The 20,452-nt window shown below is 45.4% G+C and overlaps 16 protein-coding genes across 16 annotated transcripts; 9 read left to right on the top strand and 7 right to left on the bottom strand.

Annotated features, from left to right (window-relative positions):
* Positions 1 to 3: 3 nt before the first annotated feature.
* On the top strand, positions 4 to 1,608 carry KUCA_T00004789001 (uncharacterized protein; the record flags this gene model as incomplete). Its single annotated transcript, XM_022605910.1, has 1 exon — positions 4 to 1,608. The coding sequence occupies one exon, from the start codon at positions 4 to 6 to the stop codon at positions 1,606 to 1,608; it is 1,605 nt and encodes a 534-aa protein (XP_022460794.1).
* Positions 1,609 to 2,188: 580 nt separating this feature from the next.
* Positions 2,189 to 2,896, top strand: KUCA_T00004788001 (uncharacterized protein; the record flags this gene model as incomplete). Its single annotated transcript, XM_022605909.1, has 1 exon — positions 2,189 to 2,896. One exon carries the CDS (start codon positions 2,189 to 2,191, stop codon positions 2,894 to 2,896), a length of 708 nt encoding a protein of 235 aa, XP_022460793.1.
* Positions 2,897 to 3,014: 118 nt separating this feature from the next.
* On the bottom strand, positions 3,015 to 4,766 carry KUCA_T00004787001 (uncharacterized protein; the record flags this gene model as incomplete). The annotated part of the gene is made up of 1 exon (XM_022605907.1): positions 3,015 to 4,766. One exon carries the CDS (start codon positions 4,764 to 4,766, stop codon positions 3,015 to 3,017), a length of 1,752 nt encoding a protein of 583 aa, XP_022460792.1.
* A 222-nt stretch (positions 4,767 to 4,988) lies between these two features.
* Positions 4,989 to 5,744, top strand: KUCA_T00004786001 (uncharacterized protein; the record flags this gene model as incomplete). Its single annotated transcript, XM_022605906.1, has 1 exon — positions 4,989 to 5,744. One exon carries the CDS (start codon positions 4,989 to 4,991, stop codon positions 5,742 to 5,744), a length of 756 nt encoding a protein of 251 aa, XP_022460791.1.
* A 439-nt stretch (positions 5,745 to 6,183) lies between these two features.
* KUCA_T00004785001 (uncharacterized protein) lies at positions 6,184 to 7,581 on the top strand (the record flags this gene model as incomplete). The annotated part of the gene is made up of 1 exon (XM_022605905.1): positions 6,184 to 7,581. The coding sequence occupies one exon, from the start codon at positions 6,184 to 6,186 to the stop codon at positions 7,579 to 7,581; it is 1,398 nt and encodes a 465-aa protein (XP_022460790.1).
* A 111-nt stretch (positions 7,582 to 7,692) lies between these two features.
* Positions 7,693 to 8,748, bottom strand: KUCA_T00004784001 (uncharacterized protein; the record flags this gene model as incomplete). Its single annotated transcript, XM_022605904.1, has 1 exon — positions 7,693 to 8,748. The coding sequence occupies one exon, from the start codon at positions 8,746 to 8,748 to the stop codon at positions 7,693 to 7,695; it is 1,056 nt and encodes a 351-aa protein (XP_022460789.1).
* A 185-nt stretch (positions 8,749 to 8,933) lies between these two features.
* KUCA_T00004783001 (uncharacterized protein) lies at positions 8,934 to 10,391 on the bottom strand (the record flags this gene model as incomplete). The annotated part of the gene is made up of 1 exon (XM_022605903.1): positions 8,934 to 10,391. The coding sequence occupies one exon, from the start codon at positions 10,389 to 10,391 to the stop codon at positions 8,934 to 8,936; it is 1,458 nt and encodes a 485-aa protein (XP_022460788.1).
* A 213-nt stretch (positions 10,392 to 10,604) lies between these two features.
* On the top strand, positions 10,605 to 10,934 carry KUCA_T00004782001 (uncharacterized protein; the record flags this gene model as incomplete). The annotated part of the gene is made up of 1 exon (XM_022605902.1): positions 10,605 to 10,934. One exon carries the CDS (start codon positions 10,605 to 10,607, stop codon positions 10,932 to 10,934), a length of 330 nt encoding a protein of 109 aa, XP_022460787.1.
* Positions 10,935 to 11,190: 256 nt separating this feature from the next.
* On the bottom strand, positions 11,191 to 11,976 carry KUCA_T00004781001 (uncharacterized protein; the record flags this gene model as incomplete). Its single annotated transcript, XM_022605901.1, has 1 exon — positions 11,191 to 11,976. One exon carries the CDS (start codon positions 11,974 to 11,976, stop codon positions 11,191 to 11,193), a length of 786 nt encoding a protein of 261 aa, XP_022460786.1.
* A 254-nt stretch (positions 11,977 to 12,230) lies between these two features.
* On the top strand, positions 12,231 to 12,685 carry KUCA_T00004780001 (uncharacterized protein; the record flags this gene model as incomplete). The annotated part of the gene is made up of 2 exons (XM_022605900.1): positions 12,231 to 12,272; positions 12,329 to 12,685. The coding sequence occupies 2 exons, from the start codon at positions 12,231 to 12,233 to the stop codon at positions 12,683 to 12,685; spliced, it is 399 nt and encodes a 132-aa protein (XP_022460785.1).
* A 367-nt stretch (positions 12,686 to 13,052) lies between these two features.
* On the bottom strand, positions 13,053 to 13,690 carry KUCA_T00004779001 (uncharacterized protein; the record flags this gene model as incomplete). The annotated part of the gene is made up of 4 exons (XM_022605899.1): positions 13,053 to 13,211; positions 13,315 to 13,334; positions 13,383 to 13,557; positions 13,631 to 13,690. 4 exons carry the CDS (start codon positions 13,688 to 13,690, stop codon positions 13,053 to 13,055), a joined length of 414 nt encoding a protein of 137 aa, XP_022460784.1.
* Positions 13,691 to 13,699: 9 nt separating this feature from the next.
* On the top strand, positions 13,700 to 14,266 carry KUCA_T00004778001 (uncharacterized protein; the record flags this gene model as incomplete). The annotated part of the gene is made up of 1 exon (XM_022605898.1): positions 13,700 to 14,266. The coding sequence occupies one exon, from the start codon at positions 13,700 to 13,702 to the stop codon at positions 14,264 to 14,266; it is 567 nt and encodes a 188-aa protein (XP_022460783.1).
* A 403-nt stretch (positions 14,267 to 14,669) lies between these two features.
* On the top strand, positions 14,670 to 16,181 carry KUCA_T00004777001 (uncharacterized protein; the record flags this gene model as incomplete). Its single annotated transcript, XM_022605895.1, has 1 exon — positions 14,670 to 16,181. One exon carries the CDS (start codon positions 14,670 to 14,672, stop codon positions 16,179 to 16,181), a length of 1,512 nt encoding a protein of 503 aa, XP_022460782.1.
* A 106-nt stretch (positions 16,182 to 16,287) lies between these two features.
* On the bottom strand, positions 16,288 to 16,503 carry KUCA_T00004776001 (uncharacterized protein; the record flags this gene model as incomplete). Its single annotated transcript, XM_022605884.1, has 1 exon — positions 16,288 to 16,503. The coding sequence occupies one exon, from the start codon at positions 16,501 to 16,503 to the stop codon at positions 16,288 to 16,290; it is 216 nt and encodes a 71-aa protein (XP_022460781.1).
* Positions 16,504 to 16,769: 266 nt separating this feature from the next.
* KUCA_T00004775001 (uncharacterized protein) lies at positions 16,770 to 16,865 on the bottom strand (the record flags this gene model as incomplete). Its single annotated transcript, XM_022605873.1, has 1 exon — positions 16,770 to 16,865. The coding sequence occupies one exon, from the start codon at positions 16,863 to 16,865 to the stop codon at positions 16,770 to 16,772; it is 96 nt and encodes a 31-aa protein (XP_022460780.1).
* A 212-nt stretch (positions 16,866 to 17,077) lies between these two features.
* On the top strand, positions 17,078 to 20,404 carry KUCA_T00004774001 (uncharacterized protein; the record flags this gene model as incomplete). Its single annotated transcript, XM_022605862.1, has 1 exon — positions 17,078 to 20,404. One exon carries the CDS (start codon positions 17,078 to 17,080, stop codon positions 20,402 to 20,404), a length of 3,327 nt encoding a protein of 1,108 aa, XP_022460779.1.
* Between the last annotated feature and the right edge of the window lie 48 nt (positions 20,405 to 20,452).

The following is a 20,452-nucleotide window of genomic DNA, read 5'->3' as shown; positions in this document are numbered from 1 at the left end:
CCAATGAACATCGAGCACATTACTGGATACGCCTCAAAGCATCTCGGCCCTGAAAATGAGACTTTTGCATACGGAACCGCGGGATTCCGCATGCTGGCCTCGAAACTGGACCCTGTCGTTTTTCGTGTTGGGATTCTGGCTGGCCTGCGGTCGAAAGCCTTAGGGGGAAAGACAATTGGTGTGATGATAACCGCTAGTCACAATCCGCCCAAAGACAACGGGATCAAAATTGTGGATCCGTTTGGCGAGATGTTGGAGCAGTCATGGGAGGCCATATCCACGAAACTGGCCAACAGTCACGATTCCGAGTCGTTGATCTCCACCATTAAGGAGATTGTTGAGTCACAGAAAATTGACTGGAGTGCTCCCTCCAACGTGGTGGTTGCTCGTGACTCGCGTGAGTCCGGTCCCAAGCTTTTGGCCTCCACAATTGACGGGTTGAAGGCCATTGGGGCCTCCTTCAAGGACTTTGGCCAGCTCACCACACCCCAATTGCATTATCTTACGCGTTGTTTCAACGATTCAAGTTTTGGTAAGCCAGATGAGGAAGGCTACTACGAAAAACTCATTCTGAGCTACTCGAAAATCATGGAGTTGTGGGGAGTCACGGACGACATCTCAATCACTGTGGATGCTGCCAATGGGATTGGTGCTGACCAGATCCTCAAACTGCAAAAGTATTTCGAGCAGCATGTGAAGTTCACATTGGTGAATGGATCAAGCGATGTTCCATCAGCTCTGAACTCCGATTGCGGAGCTGACTTCGTTAAAACAAACCAGAAACTTCCCTCTGGCATTCCAGACTTTGAGCCCTTGAAACTGTACTCTTCCTTCGACGGCGATGCGGATAGGGTGGTATTCTACTATTTGAACAAAGAAGGCACCTTCAGACTGCTTGATGGTGACAAAATTGCAACATTGCTTGCTTCATTCATCAGCTCATTGCTTTCCAAGCTGGATGGAAAGTCCTTCAAGTTGGGTATCGTCCAGACGGCATACGCCAACGGGTCGTCCTCCAATTACATCACTAACGTTTTGAAACTTCCATTGGGAGTCACTGCCACTGGAGTCAAACATTTGCACCACAAAGCCCAGTCTTATGACATTGGAGTGTACTTTGAAGCCAATGGCCATGGAACAGTACTGTTTTCGGATAACTTTGTGGAGGCGTTGGAAGCACAGGACTTCACTCCGGGCACGGAGCAATACAAAGCTGCATCCACTCTTAGGTTGCTGGTGGACTTGATCAATCAGACGGTTGGCGATTCTATTGCAGACCTTCTGGCTGTGTTGGTCGCATTGAGACTCGGAGACTCGAAGACGCCTGAAGAATGGGATTCTAACTACACTGATTTGCCCAATCGTTTGTTGAAAGCCCTGGTTAAGGACAGAAACCAATTCAAGACCACGGATGCCGAAAGAAAGCTGGTGGAGCCGGTTGGTCTGCAGAGTGAGATCGACGAGATCGTGGCGGAGTATCCCGGAGGAAGATCGTTTGTGAGAGCTAGTGGAACCGAAGATGCTGTGAGGATTTACGCCGAAGCCAACACGATTGAGGATACCAATGAGTTGGCCTCCAGGGTGAGTAAGCTATTGGAAAAGTATTAGGCGGTCATAGTGTATGAGCTGAAAGACTAGGGAAGAACTAGTCAGAGAGATATGAAGAATCTGGTTGAAGAGATGCATCAGCTATAAGGCAGCGAATGGAGAGGAACCATTGTGAATGATAGGAGGGAATGCTTCTACAGATCAAATACCTATGTTGGTTTGAAAGATGAGGATGAGACGTTTAAAAATGATACCTTTACCAGCTCATCGAGGTGTTAACATATTGAGGAACCAAGTGATAAATCTTAACTGCCCCAAATGCAGAACTAATCTGGACCTTCAATTGGTCTTTCAAAAATCTAAACCTAGTTCAAACCTAGTTTAAACGCAGTCTAAACGTAGTCGATGTCTTCGTATTGAAATTCTCAAATGCCATACTATTAAACCCAGTTTCCGTTTCTGTACTAATTAGATGCATCTCGGTGTATACGTTTTCCCCGATTGGGAAACTGACCCATCGCCTAAATCAGCTGAAACTAACTCCCCCTTCTATTGTTGAGAAATGATTTGAGCAACGAGTGTTTCTTCCACAGTATTTAATATATTCGCTTGAGCAAACATCTACTTCTCTCAGCAAGCCATGTTCACCATGGCCAGACCAGAGAACCGGCAGCTGGCTCTTTTTGATCCGCAGGTGCTCGTGTACACAGCAATCTGCTCCACAACTGTTCTAGGAGGATACAAATTCTACACCAACAATCTGCGACGAATCTCCAGAACTGCTGAAATTCCGTTGAAAGCCTTCAGAAGACGATTCTTGGTAGGAAAAGTCACATCAGTTGGAGACGGCGATAACTTTCATTTCTACCACTTACCTGGAGGAGTTTTTGCTGGTTGGGGCTGGCTTAGAAAGTTGCCTCGAGTGAACAACTTCAGAGGGTTGAAGAACAAAACCCTTTCGGTGAGACTTTGTGGTGTTGATGCTCCTGAAAGGGCACATTTTGGGAAGCCAGCACAGCCCTTCAGCGAAGACTCGCTGATATGGCTGAAGAGCTACATCTTGGGCAAGAAGGTCTATGTGAAGCCTTTACAGGTGGACCAATACGGGAGGGTAGTCGGAAAGGTGAAAATATTGAAGTGGAACGGGCTAAGAGACGTGAGCGAGGAGATGATCCGATATGGAATAGGCGTGGTGTACGAGGGTGGAGCCAAATTTGCGGAGTTTGATGGTAAGGAGGCCAAGTACAAGAAGCTAGAGTCGAGAGCGAAATCACGCAAACTTGGGTTATGGGGAGTGAAGACGAAAAACTTTCTGACTCCGGGGGAATATAAGAGGAAGTACGCATAACGGGATGGAAGGAAGGCTGTGTAGGTTGCTTATGCCAACGCAACCATAGCCTTCATGCCAAAGCCAAACACTCAATATCAACATATCGTCGGAGTCATCTCGTGCTCTCGCTAAACCATCAACATTTGACATCAATGCCCTGTCTGTGCTCGTTCTGCCTCAGCTCCCTCATCACCTGGGCTGCCACGAACAGACACACAGACGACGCCAGAAAGAAGAGCCAACCGTCAAGCGTTTTGAACATAGAATCACACAGCATTTTCATACCATCATAGTTCAAACAGAACCCATATAAATTTGCAAGCATCATCATCCAGATGTTAACTACCGCACCACAAGCACAAACGTGTCTGTACCACCATTCGTTTGTGTATGGCTGAAAAGTTTGGGTCAATATGATCTCTGGCAGAAGGAACAGAACCACCAACCAGCCCCAGATCAGAAGACGCAGCTCAATATCGTGCCAAACAGCGACAAAACTGAAGACCGCCAGAGAGGTCACTATCCGGTACCTCGAACCCCCTAGAGGCACATATATATACTTGAGTAACCACCGGTTGTAGGATCTGTGCCACGCTCTCCAGAAACACATCGCCGAGTAGTTGTTGTCCATACACCGAATCATGTTCTCAGGAGGATCAATTCCGTCAATCAAAGACCACAGTCTGAACAGTCTCCATGGAATAAGCAGTTTGAGCCAGATGATGTTTAGATTGAAGAGACCAATCATGGAGATCTGGAACGGAGTATCCCCCTCCCAGGCCTTTGCTTTGGCAACGGCAACCACGTAGGTGAAGTGCAACAAGGTCTCCATCACCAGAATGCAGAATCCGAGTCTGAGGGCGTACACTGCAATCCGCTTGAAATTGATTGTGGGTAAGGTGTGGATCGTCTGATACATATAGTCGTTGAACGTGATGATTGGACCTGCAATGAACAACGGGGTGTACGTAACATATGCCAAATAGTTGAATATGTTGTAGTCCTCCAGATCAAATGGTGCCTCTAGTCTTTCTCTGTCATTCAAGAGCTTGACAGTTTGCTCCGGAGGAGTGACGTTCTTCTCCAACACACTGTAGGTTTCAGAGCCCGAGTCTCCAGCCATCTCTGACACGCTCTTGTTTGGCTGGTCGTCATCCTTTTTTATAGTCTTTGCCAATTGCTCCTTCCTGAACACATAATCGAGGTTGAAACTCAGAAACCGTAACATGGTGAAGTTGAAAAACACATCCCACCTATTGATGATCCCGGAGAATGTGTCCATGAATGACAAAAAGGGCAAAATCTGGCCATAACTGATACGTCTATACTTATCGTTGATGAATAGCGAGCCCACAGAGTAGATCCATAGCAGTGTAATGGATATCCTCCTATTCTGGATGTATCTACCGATGCAAAATGCAGTCATAATATGCACCAGTATCTTGATGCAGTTGAATCCATGTGCCCCAAACAAGAAAATCAGACCAAAAGCAAAGTCAAAAGTCCTCCTGGCAACACCAAAGAACAGACTGATCCTTCTTAGAGTGGAATGAAGTAGGATCAACCCACCTAATAGCATGAAATTGTCTCTGAAGAACTTATACTGAGCATCTGAATTGTCCACTTTCCTCCCAAACATCCAACCATTCGACAGAATTCGCTCATAACGATAATAATTCGGATTGGTCTCATTGGAGGCCTCCATGGCAGCTTTAAACATCAAAGGAACTACCACCACAAAAACGGCTAGGTACACTCTGAACTCCACAGTAGACCATCTCGATTTGTGCGCCTTGCTTATTATTTCCTGTCTTTTTTTCATAGACTGGGCCGAAGGCTCAAGCCTTCCGTCCAAAGTTTGGAGCGCGAAGAAACTTGAAAAACTCATACGTGGAGAGAATCAGGACCTGGATCGAAGGATCTTGTGGATATGTCACGTAAAGGACATCACAGCCCTAACTGAAGTCTGTCATTTTTTGTCAGGGCAGGTGTTTCTCTGCCAATTATGGACTGGGCACCTTTCTCTTCAATCACTCTCAAGAGAGTTGTAAGCAAATTTGATACAGCTTATCTGAGTGTCTCTTTTCCGCCAGAGTATATATTTCTAAATATGACACAGGAAAAAGACTCCAAGGACTCGTCTAATTTCAAGCAGCGCCTGGAGAGAAGACCGCATCCCCCTGGATGGGTCCAGCCCAAAGCGCCATACAACCCATATGACCCAGCCGATCTGAGACCTCCACAAGGGTATCCCTCCGAGTTTGACGAGACAAATAAAAAGATCTTTGGAAAAATCGCACAGGATTCGACGGATTACACAAAGATTCGTTTTGGTATGAAACGGTTGGAGTATACTCCCAAACCCCCCAGTGAGCTATATGCTGGTAGATACAAGATTCTGAGAAGAGTGAACACGAACACGCGGTTTGAGAGGGGTTCAATGTTCGGTATGAAGCTGGCAATCTGGGCCGTGGGTATTTATGGTGTGTTTTTCGCGAAATGGAACGAATACGATAACGTCTTTGCGCCGTTTAGGAGGGCACAGTTACAGTTCAGGTATTTCCTTACTGGAACTTTGACTAAGGAAGAGATGGCTGATCTCTATCCAAGACAGAAGAAGCTCCCATCAAGACCGCTGAGTAACGAGGCGTTTTACGACCAGGAGAGGCGTGGTGCTAAATCCAACTACGACAACGAGGAATTCATACTTGATAGACCTGCGTTGATCCACGAGGTGGAGGCCGAGAGAGTGAAACAGATGGAGGAGGAGCGTTTGCTGAGGGCTGTTGACTTGGCAGAGCAACAAGTAAGTTTGAAACAGGCCAAGCTGGGAGAGGAAAGTAAGCATTGGTGGAAGGTGTGGTGATAGAGAGAAGAAGCGGGAACTGGCGACTCCACCGCGATATTGCTGGACAATGAGAATAGCGCATGATTGTATATAGTAGAATGGAGTAGAGAGCACTTTTATTGCCGATTTGCAAGACTTGAAATACTGCGTAACCATCATCATGGTGTATAGCATGCTGGTAAAGTGTGAGGGAGCATAGTAAAGTATTGGCTGGTATAGGGTATCTTATATATATAGACATATATACATGTATATGCCATTGGGCCCAAATATCCAATACTCACTCAAAATACTCACAATCTCATATACTAGACGCTTTCGGACCGTTCGAGATTGGATCACATGCTTGAACTCTGGGGGTCACACGACCCTTTGCTAGCAATTTACAAGCGGCGGTAAGACTTCACCCAGTACAACATGAGTTTGCTGTTGTTCACAATTGGGATTTATTTCGAGCATGACTGTACCGGAGACTGTATCCGAGTATACGCCCTTGAATTCGCGGCGTTGGTGGATTTTGCGAATTTCCATCAATCTGCTTTTGAGTTTGGTAGTGACTGTGGTCCAGCTGCCAATGTACATCTATCATTGTGTGAACAGTCTACTATTTTCGGCTTCACAAAGGAGGCAGAGCCCTGATAATATAACCAAGTTTATGCAAGAGGAGATTGTAGCACCCTTGTTTGATAGTTCATCCACGGAGGGCTCAAATGAGCTGGAGACCAAGATTGTGGAAGCACTGGACATAGTGGATATCGTTCATCTGCATGGATACAAGGTTCACGAGCATGTGGTTCAAACAAGGGACGGGTATTTACTGGCGATACACAGAATTGTTTCCAACAAGGTTACCCCTTCCACAATCGACTTGAGACTCAGTGGGAAGAAGGTGGTGTATCTCCATCATGGCCTGCTCACCAACTCTGAGATCTTCGTATTGGGAGATACCAAGGAAAAGTGCCTGCCATTTTTACTGGTGGACTTGGGATTCGACGTTTGGCTCGGAAACAACAGGGGAAACAAATATTCGAGGAAACACATCAGTCTTTCACCAAACTCCAACGAGTTCTGGGACTACTCGTTGGACCAGTTCGCCATGTTCGATATCCCCGATACGGTGTCGTACATTCTGGGGGCCACAAAACGAGAGAAACTGGCCTACATAGGCTTCAGTCAAGGGTCTGCACAATGTCTTGCTGCTCTTTCTCTGAGTCCAAAACTAGGTGAGCAGATAGAGCTGTTTATAGGCCTTTCTCCGGCCATGATACCCCAAGGTCTCTGTCATCCTTTGACTTCGCTTTTCGTTTATTCTGCTCCAAGCTTTATGTTTCGATTATTTGGGAAGAGGGCAATACTTCCCTCGGTTGTGTTTTGGCAACGGATATTTGGCCCTGCGCTATACGAGCAGGTAGTTGACAGGTCATTGATCATTCTCTTTGGCTGGAAATCCAAGAATCTTTCAAAGGCCCAAAAGACGGTTGGGTATCCTCACATTTTCTCTCCAACGTCGGTGAAGTCTGTCATTCATTGGTTTCAGATAATTTCCAGCGGGCGGTTCCAGATGTACGATGAAGGCGGAGCTGCTGGGTCTAAACTAGTGCCTCTCTCTGGCTCTTCCACTAAGACCCACCGTGTGGCTCCGTTCCCTATCCAGACAATTTCCACCCCTATGCTGCTTATATATGGTGAGGCAGACTCCTTGATTGATATGGTAAAGACCCGTGACAACCTCAGCTGTCCTTGCGAGGTGGTGGGAATACCGAGCTACGAGCATATGGATACGCTATGGGCCGACGACGTGAATAGCAAGGTATTCGATCGAGTCATTAATCGCTTAATGGAGCCTCAAATCTAGCTTAGCTGTTGCTGGAGATCACACCGAAGAAACAGACACTCGCTCATCGCTTTAAGAGTAAATAGACATTATTCGTTAGACTTCGTATATGTTATGCAAGTTCTCCCTTTTCTAGGCAGAACTAGGTATGAATAATTTCAGATCGTTGTATATTCTGGTATTCCCTGAATTCATTTCATTCAGCTCGTCCACCAAAGACACCAGTCGTTTGTCTTGTGGGTCAAGTTTCGTGATCAATACCGAAGTGAATGTTCTTATGGCTTCGCTCCATCTCAAGGCATCGATAGTTCCACTCATTCTGAATGAGTACTTGGTGCAATCAGCCAGTAGCTGAAGTAACTCGGGGCTTGATGCTATGTCTTCGTATTTGATCAAACGCAAAGCAATGGCACAAGTTTGGTTCAAGGGCTCCGATTCGGAGACATAACTCAACAGCTCAATATCTCGAGGACTATAAATCCAGGCAGAAAAGAGCAGTTCCGAGTGGTTTGGGAAGTTTAGCACCAAATCGGCTATCTCTTGCACGTCCAAATGACTCAACAGCAACTGCCATGCAATTCTGTCATACGGCGAATGAAGTTCGTTTCGCTGAATGGCGGAAATCCACGAGGATTTTCTCTTTTCCACAGCATTCTGCACGTTGTCCCCTAATAGTGACTTCTGATGACACACCGCTAGTTCCACGCACCTCTTATCCGCCCCTGTCCAATTGGTGAGGAACATGGTGGATCGTTTCAGTTTCTTTAGTATCGATGGCATGCTCTGGAAATTCGGGTTCATAAGAATCGCCACCAACAGGTCACGTGTGAGCTTTTCAGTCAGTAGCAGCTCATCAAATATCCTCACCAGGGTCTCATCGGTTCTGGCTTTAGTAATGGCCTCATGTATAGGGACGCCCTTCAGAGTCAGTCTTTTGTGGTCAATCAAGAAATCACTTCGGCTTTGAATGTTTTCTATGCTGTGAAGATCGCGAATGTGATTCAAAGCAAACGTGATGCCGTCAAAATGGTTATGTTCTAGTCTTTTCAAATTCACTGTGCTTTGCGCTGGCTTGTTTGCTAGTTTGTCATCTTTGACAGATAACAGGTCCAAAAACGAGACTTTCTCTGTATGTGATAGCGAAGCCTTTGTTCGGCGCATGAACAAGGGCAGAGCCAATTTAGACATGGTTGAAGTTCGGTTGGTAAGATTAGCCGACATGAACCATTGTATATACTCCAGTATGTCTGACCACAAAAAAACGGGGCTACAGAAAATTATGTGTGCTTACAAATTATGAGCCGCACTGCAATGTATCATTTCAAACTATGCAAAGCTCCAATCTGTTACAATCTATACAATGTTTCAACTATTCATGCCTCTGTTAGTTCTTGAATGAACTTTCCGGCATTATCGCCTGCTCTCATCAAGGCTTCTCCAATCAAAAAGGCTGCAACATCGTCTTTCTTGTACATCTTCGCATCCTCTACAGAGCTGATTCCAGACAATGCAACCACTATCACATCGTTCTTGGATTCCTTTAGGAGCTGCTTCATTTTCGATGTTGTGTTAAGATCAACGTCAAAGTCGTGAAGGTTTCTGTTGTTGACACCGATCACTTGAGCATCAACCTTGAGAGCCAGCTCCAGCTCGGAAGCGGAGTTGATCTCCACCAATGGCTCCATACCGAGACTCTTTGAGAACTTGTACAATTTTGTAAGTTCGTCGAGCGACAGCATCTTCACAATAAGAAGAACGGTATCAGCACCAGCAAGACGGGCTTCAAGTATCTGGTATTCATTGAAAATGAACTCCTTTCTCAACACCGCAGGACGATTGGGTATCGAATCAATGGCAGTACGAGCCAACTTCAAGTCGTCCAAAGAACCCTTGAACCAATGTGGCTCGGTCAATACAGATATCGCGGCACAACCTCCTCTTGCATATTTCAAGGCTTGTTCTGGGGCAACTACATCGGGCTGGATATCGCCTTTGGATGGAGACGCTCTTTTGATCTCCGAGAGCACTGAAGCGTTGCCTTTAGAGATGTTAACCAGTAAACGTTCCTTGAAATCAATCAAAGCCGGGGCCAGACCCAGATCCACACATTTTTGTAGTTGCTCGAAGGATTTGCCCGGTTGAGCCATGATGACATCGTAGTCTTTCACTCTTTGGTCGTAGATTTTGTTGAGGATGGAGGTCTTACCGTTGGTCGAGCTCTTCGTCGCAACGTTGTCTTTCCAGTAGCCGCCTTTCACTCCAAGAATGTTCTTGATCATAAGATGGCCCTCTTCTGTCAATATGCTCTCTGGGTGGAATTGAACACCCTCGATAGTGTACTCTCTGTGTCTTACACCCATGATGACTCCAGATTCAGTGGAAGCGGTCACCTCCAGCTCTGCTGGAAGACTCTCCTTGGACCCAGCCAGCGAGTGGTATCTGGTCACAGCAACACCCTGGGGGACGTTTCTAAACATTCCCCTGTTGTCGTGCGTTATTGGAGACGTCTTTCCATGGACGATTTCTCCGGCATACTTCACATCACCACCGAAAACAGAGTAGATGCACTCTTGTCCCATACAGATTCCAAAGATCGGCTTCTTTCCCTTGAAGTGCTTCACCACCTCTGGACATATCCCAGCATCAGTAATGGGATGTCCCGGACCCGGAGAAATCACAATAGTGTCGGGGTCCAATTTCTCCAACTCCTCAAGGGTGATTTTGTCGTTTCTGAACACATCCACTCTGGCTCCTTCCTGGCATAAATATTCGTACAGATTCCAAGTGAAGGAGTCATAGTTATCGATCATAACCACATGAGGAGGCGACATGGTTGAATTTGCTGTCTGAGGTGAGCTGTAGTGGAGCTTGAATACTTCTTCCATCTTGATGGTTTTCCTGAGTCATTGAAGTTGAGGTGCATTCCGTTTCGGGAAATAGTGGTTGGGGAACTACTTTACCGATGAGCTGCCATTTTAGATGCTAAGACGCGTCCTTCATACACGTTGGATGGCAAACCCAGAAGACCATACATTTCAACAAAAATGGAGTGTGCAAGAGTGGATGCTACTTTGCTGAATGCCTACCAGGGCAAGACGGTGCGGATTATAGGGAAAGTGGTGGAAGTCCGGTCCAGTTCGCAGGGTGTTCTGTTTGCAGAGGGACCTATACAGTTTGAGGTGAGTTCAGGCGATTCCACCCTTCCTCCCATTTTGCAAGACCATTACTATGAAGCCGTTGGTCAGGTGGGCAGCTCGAATGATTTGAGAATCTTCACCCTCGTGGATTTTGGTGAGGACTTGAGCGAGAAAGCTTTAGGCGTGTTGGTCAAACAATCACAGAACCTTCCTGAGCTGTTTGGAGGCTTCGATTGATGATTTGGTAAAACTTGGTCCACTTGTTAAGTATTTCAACCCCGTTGACTAATGGCTTTTTTGGATATCATGTTCTAGTTTAAACTTGTATGTTCGCACTATCTCGAACCTGTTTTGGGTGCATGTCAGTCTGCCCTTCATCGGACCGCAGTTTCACTGATTTCCACAAGTAGCTACTACAATTATTCTTAATCCTTTTTTTATCTTTCTTAATCAAAATACAAGAGACAGACCCTAGTCATAGCACCTGTTCAATTTAATCGTCCCACCGTCTTTTGATCCGTCTCTTCTCTGCGGAATCACTCACCGTGGCACTCTTCAACCTCTCACTGGCAGCATACCATCCCACCTCCGAAGGGAATGGGGCCGGCGTAGCATAATTAACTAACGACGACATCGTGTATGACCATCCAGGTGTTATGGTAGACCCAACCAGAGTCTTCTGGGTGTTGGTTTTGTAGTACGAAACAGACGAAGTCGCGTGTCTCCTCGACCAGGTCTTTGCTGTCACTTTTGAGCCGGGCTGCATCTGCATTGGGGCGTACCGAGTTTTTCCTGTCTGTTTGGTATATGTGACGGAAAACGAGGCAGAAGCCACGGTGTTATCGACCGAGACAGAGATTTGAGGGTCTGGCTCAGTACCGGACCCCGACGCCTTCGAACTACCTGTCATCCCTGCAAGCTTGAATCTAGGAGAGTAATGAATAGTGTAACCGTTGTCAGTGTAAACAGCCGTGAGCTGGAAGAAGTAGTTACCACTCTTTCCTGTATCAGCATCAACATCAACCGAGAAAGACGTCTCTTTGGTGGAATCAACTTGCAGTTCTGTACAATCCATATCAGTATTTGGACCCGTACACAGCTTGAAGGTGTAGGAGGTGACGGTTTTAATCGATGGATCGTCTCCATCGTCCTTCCACTTCAGTGTTAACGACACCGTATTACCGTCCACAGTGTACGTTTCACCCCCTGCAGGCGAAGTTATTTCGACATCAGCAAAGACACTGGTAATGAAAATTAACACCCAAAAAATTGCTAGCATCGCTTTAGCTTGAACTCCTTTGCGTTGAACAGAAATTGCAAAGGAGAAGAGAAGTGGAATGTGTATGCCATATTAGGCTTAGCAGGCACGTCAGGCAGAACATGGCTTAAGCGTCGTGTACGGATCATATTAGTGGGTAAATGTGGGCACGGGAATTTTCAGGCTTCATGAACGACTTTGAGCTCAGGACGTTAAGCAATATATAGCAGTAAGAGCTGTGATATACTTGTGATATTCAAATATAATAACGAAAAATGTTGATTCTGAAGTCTATGATCAATGTGATAGATAACTCGGTATGTTTACGATCAAAGAACAGGGTTTTCTGGTTTAGTAGCTAACATTTCTTCAGGGTGCCCAGATCGTGGAATGCATCAAGGTTCTCGGGAAAAGACCCAAGGGGTTCGCCTCGATCGGTGACAAAGTTGTTGTTGTTGTTCAGAAGGCCAAGCCCATTCAGCCTGGTGTGACCGGAAACGCCCTCTCCCATCGTGTGAAGAAAGGTGACATCTGTCGTGCTGTGATAGTGAGAACCAAGAAGCACCAGATAAGACCAGATGGTTCGGTCATAAGGTTTGACGACAACGCATGTGTGTTGATCAACAAGAACGACGAGCCAATAGGAACCAGAATTTCGTCGGTGGTGGCCAAGGAGTTGAAGGAGAAGAACATGAATAAAATTCTATCGCTTGCGCCAAAGGTTGTTTGAAGAGGTTACTGCGGAACGTGTATATAATAGAGCGATTGAGAAATGACATAGAAGGAATGAAGATTGATCTTGAATGGAGATTTTTCATGAAAACTGCTTGTTGTAGCATAGGCTAGCAAATACTACGTTGTAGCGGACCATGTCTTCATAGTTAACTACACTGCTGACGGTTAGGATGGAGAGTACGGCAGAATACGCCTCTCAATTAAGTTCAAGGCAGTTTTCAAAATTCTTTGGAAGATTTTCATTATGCTCATCCGGCCATATAGTTGGCTGAATGCTAAGAAAATTCGCGCGAAGCTCTACGAACGGCTGGCGACCTCGGTAACTCGGTAAAGGCTGGTCAGTACTGATATATATACATGGCTTATTTCTTCGATTCTGACTCCGCCAAAGGAACACCTCCCTTCTCGAACGGGGCATCAGATCTGGCCTCATCAAGCATCGGTTTGATACCCTTTTTGATCAAGTGCACCTCCACACATTGCTGGTACTCCACCCATAAGTCTTCGCATTCGTTCTCCATCTAAAAGCTGTGTTAGTACTAGTCAAACAGCAATCCGCTTAAACATGATAACGGAAATCAAATATTTGTTTCTTAGCAGCATGTATCAAATATCAATACTTACACTCTTTCCCTTCAAAAATTCTGCTCGGGTTAGTAGCATTCTCATGACTCTAAGTGTCTCTCACTTACTCTCTGAATACCAGTGGTTGAAACAGTCGTCATATTTCTGTTTGGCCGGAGTGCATTCCTCGGCAAAACTTGCTGAAAGAATGTTCCCCATGGTTTTTTGTGTCAGTTTTGCGTAATACTGGTTTGTTAAAGCCAGTGAAATGTGGTTTTGTTGATGTGGCAGGTTGCTTAAAGTCTTATGAATGGATTCGAAAAGGGCATCGCCATAGTAAATCTGAGATTGGTTAGCCACCCAAACCTTTAGACACTTTGTTAGTGTTATCTCTTCCCAACTTCGTGTTAAACCGTAACGTTTGCAACAATATCATCGATTTATCATGACAGGAGTTGAGGAAATACCGAGAGGTGGTAACCCCAATATATACTTTTCCTCAATATATGCTGTTCCCGGCCAAAATATTCAGTCTGGTTCGGGGGGAGCCAAGAGAAGAAAACAGGTCAACTACAATCTGGCTACCATGGAGGCAAATGCTTACGGAACGCTGAGGCCGGAACTGGCAATCGCTGAAAGAAATGCAAACAAGCGGTTTGCTGAGCTTTCAAGAGAGAACTATAACGAACAAGCGCGGATTGATATTCCCAAGTCTGGGCTCATTTTGCACTCGAAGAACGGAGATGTGTTAGGAGGCATTTCCAAGAGCTCGACCTCGGCCGTCAAGAGGATAATGGGATCCAGAAAGACACTAGCAAATTATCTGGACGAAACAGACGAAAAGGTGCTGAGATCATGGGAGTTGCTCGAGGCCAAGCCGGACTTGCAGCAGTTGAAAAAACTGTGTTCGGTCTGCGGAAACAATTCTCCTTCGGTATGCATGAAATGCGGAGCAAGGGTTTGCAGTGTTCAATGTGGAAGCACTCATTCAGAGACGAGGTGTGGTTATTGAGGACGGGGTAAAGTATGTATAATAAAGCGTGAGCTGGTCCAGTAGTATGGGTAGGCCACCATAATCGCCATTATCGCCTACGATAATTAAAATTTCGAAAAAAAACAAAATAACTCAGTAGTTTCTGCACCAATGAATTATATGGTGTTAATATTTCATCTAATTTGCTATTATAGAGGGAATTTTTCACGGCCTCAAAAGGCCTTCAAGTCAAGCCTCAGGACCCAGGCCTTAACTATGGAGCATCTCATCGCCGAAATCTTTCGCCATTTAGTTTGACATATATGTTTGAACGCGAGGTTCTTCTGGTTATTGATTGGATCATTCGCGTTAATTCTACTATTCAATCCTTGATTTCATCTCCAATTTCATCTCGGGTTTCATCCTCAATCTTTGCATCAAAATGCTACTCCAGTCTGCCTTAATACGGCAGAACCTATGGAGAGCCTTCTCACCCATTACTCACAGACCTCTCTCAACATCGGCGCCTTCGGTGGCCATTGTGGGGTCGGGACCATCGGGATTTTATACAGCCGTTAAACTTCTCACCACCAACAATGATGCCAACATGGAGATAGACATGTTTGAAAGACTGCCCGTGCCGTATGGACTGTCTCGCTACGGAGTCGCTCCAGACCATCCTGAAGTCAAGAACTGTCAGAAAAGATTTGACGAAATCACCGAGGATCCCCGGTTCAAATTCTACGGAAATGTTGAGATTGGAAAGGACCTGAAGCTGCATCATTTGGTGGAAAATTATAATGCTGTGGTGTTGGCTTATGGATGTGCTGATGGCAGTCAATTGGGCATTGAAGGTGAAGACCATCCGGCTGTTTTCAACTCTAAAGAGTTTGTGGGTTGGTATAATGGCGATCCTGAACACGTAGGTCTTGATCCTCCTCTTGAAAAGGCCAAAACCGTAACTATTATCGGAAACGGTAACGTTTCATTGGATCTGGTGAGGGTGCTCCTAGGACCAGTGGATAAGCTGTGGAGTCAAACCGATATGGCCCAACACGCGATTTCCAAGCTCCGGAAATCGACAATTGAGCATGTCAACATTGTGGGAAGACGAGGATTTGTTGAGGCTGCTTTCACGAACAAGGAATTCAAAGAATTGCTGGAAATGCAAAAGGATGGAGTAGCATTCACCAACTGGAGTGAGGACATGTTACCTCCCACTTTCCGGGAATTCTCGAAACTATTTTCACGAGCAGTCAGAAGAAGACTTGATCTCGTGGATAAATATACAGCTTCGCCATATTCGGACTATCCCAAGCACAAATCTTGGGGGTTTGAATTTTTGAAATCTCCGAAGAAGTTTGTGGCCAGTGAATCTGACCCAAATCTTTTGAAAGAAACGATATTTGAGAAAAACAAACTCGTTCAAACGGATGCAAACTATCCGGTTACGATTGTCGGTTCGGGGCAATTGGTTTCCCTGGAGAACGAGATAGTTATCAACTCCACAGGTTATCGTGGCAGGCCATTTGAGGAGTTTGAAAAATTGAATATTCCCTGGGACTCCTCTAAAAGTCGGATTCCCAATCTGGACGGCCGGGTTTTGAGTACTGGTTCGATTGCCAAGGGAGAAAATTATGAGTTTATTCAAGGTCTCTACACTACGGGTTGGGCAGGAACTGGGCCAAAAGGTAACATCAACACCTCGCTAATGGAAGCAAATGTTACTTCAACGTCCCTGTTGGATGATTTCGAAAAGGGCATATTACCAGCTCGGAAATCGTTCCAAGGTCGTAAGGCTACGGATTTTTATTTGCAGAAGAAGCCGGACGTGGTAACGTGGGACATGTGGAAGGCCATAGAGAGTGCAGAGAATGAGCTTGGAAAGATGAACAACAAGCTGAGGGAAAAGATAGTTGACGTCGATTCGATGATTGACATTGCCACGAAATAGATGGACTACAAGTTAATTGGCTCAGATAACCCAATTCCTTGTATTGAATTCGGAAACTTTCGATTGTTTATAGATCTAAACGGTCCTGTGATGCTGTATTTGTCGTTTAGTGCTCACCAGACTTGTGGTGGCGCAAATGGAAGTAGTATTCAGTTCCGTAACCGAAGGCAACCAAGCCAATGGCGAAGTGGAGCAAAGGCACTCCTGAAGCTTTGTCACCGTTGAAGTACTTGTCGGTGTATCTTCCGATAGGACCGGAACCCTTTGGGAACGAAGCTGGGCCCTGAGGAAGCTCCTTGTAGAAGGAAACGACCTGTTGCATTCTCTTGGCATTTGGGTTGGATCCCAAGTTCTAGTGGACGTTAGTGGTCTGGTCTGCTGTGTTGTCAGGGTTCGTATTGGAGAGAGATCAGCAATTGATGATGGCAATCTCATGGAAAAACAGTGAAATTTATCGCGCAAGTGATCCATCAAGTCACACGCTTCGTCAATTCGCAAAATCCCGCTGCAAAAAGCTCAACTCTCCTTGTTTTGCCGCGACATCAAAAACACTCTCGCTGACATCGCTAACAGCGCAAATCACACTCTTCAATTCGCGAACCCCCGAAATTCAATACATACCGCTGCCGAAGCAATCTTTGGTGGGATCAAAGTAGACAACTTTCTTCTCAAAACAAATGACATTTTTAATCCTTGGAAGCGTAAATCGTTGAGGGGTGATTACTGGTACAGTTAGTGGTTAAGTTCAAGTGGACGAAGAGCTCATTGGTTCGGTACAAGCAGAGTGCACCGTCGTGCCACTAGTGCTGAGCCGCTCCCAGTGCTTCTTAATATACTTCCTACTGTTGTCTTGTTAAAGATACCACATCAACTGCTCGACTATTTTTTTGTTCCCAATGGCACAGAATTACTCGGATTCTGGACTCGATGTTTGTCTGAAGGTGGCAATTCTCAGTCACAGGGTGAGACATACGAAAATATCAACAGCTCAGGCCAAATCACAGCTAGCTCACACCAAAGAGCCGACAATAAAACGAGGTATCAAGCTTACATTACATCGATCAAAGGCTAAGTCGTATTCCGAGCTTCACAAGAGACTCTTCGAGGCATTTCGGAAGGGTCTGGAACCGGATAATGATTTGAAGACACATATTGGTCAGCTGTCAGTGTTAGAGAACAAGTCTGTTTCGCCTAACACCACTGCATTGGTGAGCCGACTTGCTGAGATTGCCTCTCTGGACGTAAGCAAGAAGACCATATCTTTGGAATCCGAGAAGATTTCAGTTCTGACCGAGAAATGCAGCTTCATTGACTTGCTGCTCGAGCTGACATCATCGGGTAGTCTTGTTTATAACGAGCTTGTTCAGCTGAGGAAGTCCACAGTCACAACACTGGAGCAGCCAAGAATTGTGGAACCCGAGATTTCGTATGAATCGTTACAATTTTCAGAATTGGTATCTGAACTGTATGATATCAGCAAAGACGATATCGTCTTCGAGATGCGTCGACTAGCGAAGACGACCACATTGAGTGCGTACTTCACAGACTTGAAACAAAAGCTGCAGATACTCCACTATCGGGCTATGGATTTTGACAGTAAGGATAATTTCGACAAATGGGCCAAGGAAGAGACGTTCCAGGTGAAGCAGCTTCTGGATATGATATTTCCTATGGTAACATCTTCGGAACCCGGGGATCTCATACCAGCTAGTTCAGATGCATTATTTGAAAGAATTCTCGAAAGATGTCTGTTAGCACAAAATAAGGTTGGTCCGGCCTCAGATTTTTATCTTGATGGCGGAAAACTAGCGTTTTTAGACGAATGCTGTACTCTCTGGCGGGTTGATGGGTTTAGCATTGCGACTTCTACACTGAAGATTTTCTTGCAAGTGGTTTGCAGAAACGGCGATAACATCGACTTGCGGAATCTTCCAAAGGGATTTGAGCTGTCCCGCCATTTCGTGACGGTGAGTGGAGTTTCCCCAAACGTTAGCAGATGGCCTATCTCAGTTCAGGATAATAGACGACTGATTTTGAAAGACATATTTATCACCACTTTAAAGGCGGTGGCTGGCTTAGCGAATACTCTTCCTAATAGTTCCGCTGGGCTGAAAAGGTTGCTACTGTTACTAGAAGAGAAGATATTCCAGGATTGGTCATTCAAGAAGGAATCGCCACGAGCATTCTCTGAGTTGGAAACTGTCTTACGGGAAAGCGCAGAATTATGCCACAATGGGCTCTTCCTCAAATACTTGGCACCGCCATCAAGCAGCTTGAAAGAACTTTACTCTTTTTTTGAAGATATCAACATCATTCTCCAGAAGTTCCCGATGGTCTTTCTGGGGTCGCCTATCACTGGAACATTTGAGACCAGACTGGGACAGTTGGCATTCTTGAGCTTGAAACAAAAGATTCTCGACTTGAGGCTCATCAAGTCTGGTATCAGTTATGGCGACGTATATGTATTGTACTCCAAACAACTATGTCCATTGCGAGCTCGGTTGGCTTCTCGTTCCGCCAAGAATGCTGATTTAGAAGCTCTGGTTGGTTTTTCGTTGGAGACCTTCCTGTATCCTGAGATCAAAGAGTGGGCTAAGGAAGCTCAAGTCAAGCTTCTGCAGCAAACAGATGAGATCATCAATACGGAGCAGTTCACTCCTCATGACGACGTGAAGCGATCGAGTCATGGAGTTGTTCTTCTGTTCGAGCAGTTCAATGCTGTATTCCAGCTTTTGCTTGAGCTGGATTGGAGAGATGACAAAACCAAAACTAAATTGTACTGCACAGCGGTATCGGGTGTTTGTTCTTGCATAGAAAAGTATAGTCACAAAATGCTCCAGAAAATAGATCGAGATGCTGGTTCCGGTAAAGTGAGCGCTGCATCTTGCGTGGCATTGAACAATCTAAACGCCATACTAGAAAATATGAACATACTGGAGGAAAGAACTGATTTTGAGTATCTCTCGGAAATAGGATCTTCACAAGGAGATATCAAGTCTTCTTCGAGCTCATTATATATGAAGGTGGTGGGAGCCGAAAATATCATATCTGGTGGAAGAAGACCTCCTGATCTCAGGGTACATGTTGGTTCATGGGGAAGTACACATATTGCGTACCATGACACGGACCCGAGGTGGAACGAGGAATTTCGCATTAAGCTTGACCAGGGTGCTCCGTCCATCAAAATTGTTCTTGAAGATTGCGCAATATCGAAGACTTTGATGGAAAGTCAATACAAACCTGACTTGACAAGTTTATCCAGAGATGGCATTCCAAAAACATTAATTTTCCATGTGGGTACCTCCGGAAGGTTACAGGTCAACGCATTCTTTGAAATTGAGAGAAACGATCCAGTGTTCTACATGGGAAGGACAAGAAGAGTGATGTTATCGGCAAAAGACCGGGCTCTCAATATCATCAGCTCCAGATTCAATATGCCTATAAAGGAAGCTCTGTCCCATGAAACACTTAAGAACACTTCAGATGGTGCCATCAAAAGAGAGGACGCCATGTCACCTCTGTGCTCCTTTATCAACAGCAACTTCTCGATATTGGTCCAATACTTGAACCTCTCAACCATGGATGAAGTACGCATGTATGTCTGGAGTCTTGCATTGAAGGAAGCCGAAATTCTGGTCTTACCATTACTCTCCTCTGTCCGCAAAGTTGCCTCTAAGGGTGCAAAAGCGGGTATCTCTGATCTCATGAGGTCTGTTAAGATATCAGGCTTTTTGCGAACCATGAGTCTGAACGATGTCAGTATAGTCATTTTCTTCGTTGATGACATTAAGAACACTCTTTTCACCCGAGATGAAAAACTATACGAAGTTCCGAAATATAAACAGTTTTCAAAGATATACGATCTGTACCAGGCGTCTGAACTCTCTTTGAAGGACAAATTCGGAGGTTTAGTGAAAGAGTCGGTCCAATTCTTGTCGGAATTGGGATCGGTCAGACAGCAAGAGGTGACATCCTCTGACATCACCAGCTCGACTGTGACACCAACAATGGTGATGGGATCAAGAACTAGAAGACTCACCGTATCTCGCAACACAGAACAGCTGAAGTCATCAGGTTCTGCAAATGCCTACTATGAAATGAACTTGGTTCTTCGTATACTTCTCGCCAAGGGAAACCTGTCTTTCGTTAGACAGGCTGTATCGAGAATCGATAGACTGAGTGCAACGATATCAACCGAAAACCATTGGCTCAAGCTTAAATAATCCCACATGAAACGAAATAATGACAGTCACGAATTTTAAAAGAGAATT

This window comes from Kuraishia capsulata, genomic scaffold (assembly GCF_000576695.1).
Source record: "Kuraishia capsulata CBS 1993 genomic scaffold, Kuraishia_capsulata_scaffold_6, whole genome shotgun sequence".
NCBI lineage: Eukaryota > Fungi > Ascomycota > Pichiomycetes > Pichiales > Pichiaceae > Kuraishia > Kuraishia capsulata.
This window is presented reverse-complemented; position numbering and strand designations above follow the sequence as displayed.